Raw genomic sequence first — 939 nt, forward strand, 5'->3', positions numbered from 1 at the left:
CCCTCACCTGAGCTGATGCAGTCTCGGTGGGACCCACCTCCACACCGGGAAAGGGGGACAGCAACATCTCACTGTTTGGGGGAGGGGAGGACGGGACACGTCCCTCCGGAGGCACAGGCCGGGGCGGGGTGGGAAACCGTAAAGTTGTTTGTTGGGGTTTTTTTGTTTTGTTTTGTTTATTCACCTCAGAGAACACTGTACAAATATTACAGGCAATTTTTCTTTCCTTGCAAAAAAAGTATAAAAATAATCTTTATATATGAATCAAAAGTTCATTCGCGACTGTAAATTTTTCTCTAGGGATCCTTTTCCGAAGGTGGCAAACACGAACGCTTGGAGGGAGGGCAAGGGCCAGGCAGTACACAGAGAGCTTGAGCTACACCAAAGCCACGGAGCCTAGCTAACGCGCGCACAGGACCGAGGGAGCTCGGTCAGCTTCCATGCGAAGGAGGGAAGGTTCGAGGACTGGCTGCGTGCGGGCTGGAAGTTCACCCCTGGCAGGGTCGCATGCCATGGCTGTCTCGCAGGCAGCAGCTACCCACTGCCAAACCAGAGAGTGTCCCGTTGTTCCTCCTGAATTCTTCACGTTTTTCCCCAAAGAGTACGACAGTGCTTCAGGGTTGCAGAGAGGAACAGTTCATCTGGAGGAGTCCCACACAGAAAAGGATGGCCCGAGGAGCCACCTCTGGCATGCGGGTCCCAAGCATATACTCTTCTCACCTCTGTGGGCTCCGAGAATTGAAGACTTTACATCTCTTATTGCTGGTGCTCCAGCTGGTTGTGTGGTTGGCAGGTGGTGAGCAGCTAAGCGGAGAAGTTAAACATTAGCTGGTTACGTGGATGGCTGCAAACTCCCTCTCTGCAATGGCCGGCCGTGTGCCTGGCCTGGCCCTCTCTTCGGCAGTTTGCAGAGCAGGAAAGGCAGGACAGCTGCTGCCT

At 53.8% G+C, this 939-nt stretch overlaps 1 protein-coding gene across 1 annotated transcript in view; it reads right to left on the reverse strand.

The window, feature by feature from the left end:
* Positions 1-514, reverse strand: part of ELMO3 (engulfment and cell motility 3) — an 8,332-nt gene extending 7,818 nt beyond the window's left edge. The window contains exon 1 of the mRNA XM_009894481.1: positions 414-514. Coding sequence (XP_009892783.1) covers positions 414-514 — 101 coding nt within the window. The remainder of the gene's footprint in view (positions 1-413) is intronic.
* Positions 515-939: the final 425 nt, after the last annotated feature.

Source organism: Charadrius vociferus, unplaced genomic scaffold (assembly GCF_000708025.1).
Source record: "Charadrius vociferus isolate BGI_N301 unplaced genomic scaffold, ASM70802v2 scaffold621, whole genome shotgun sequence".
Lineage (NCBI taxonomy): Eukaryota > Metazoa > Chordata > Aves > Charadriiformes > Charadriidae > Charadrius > Charadrius vociferus.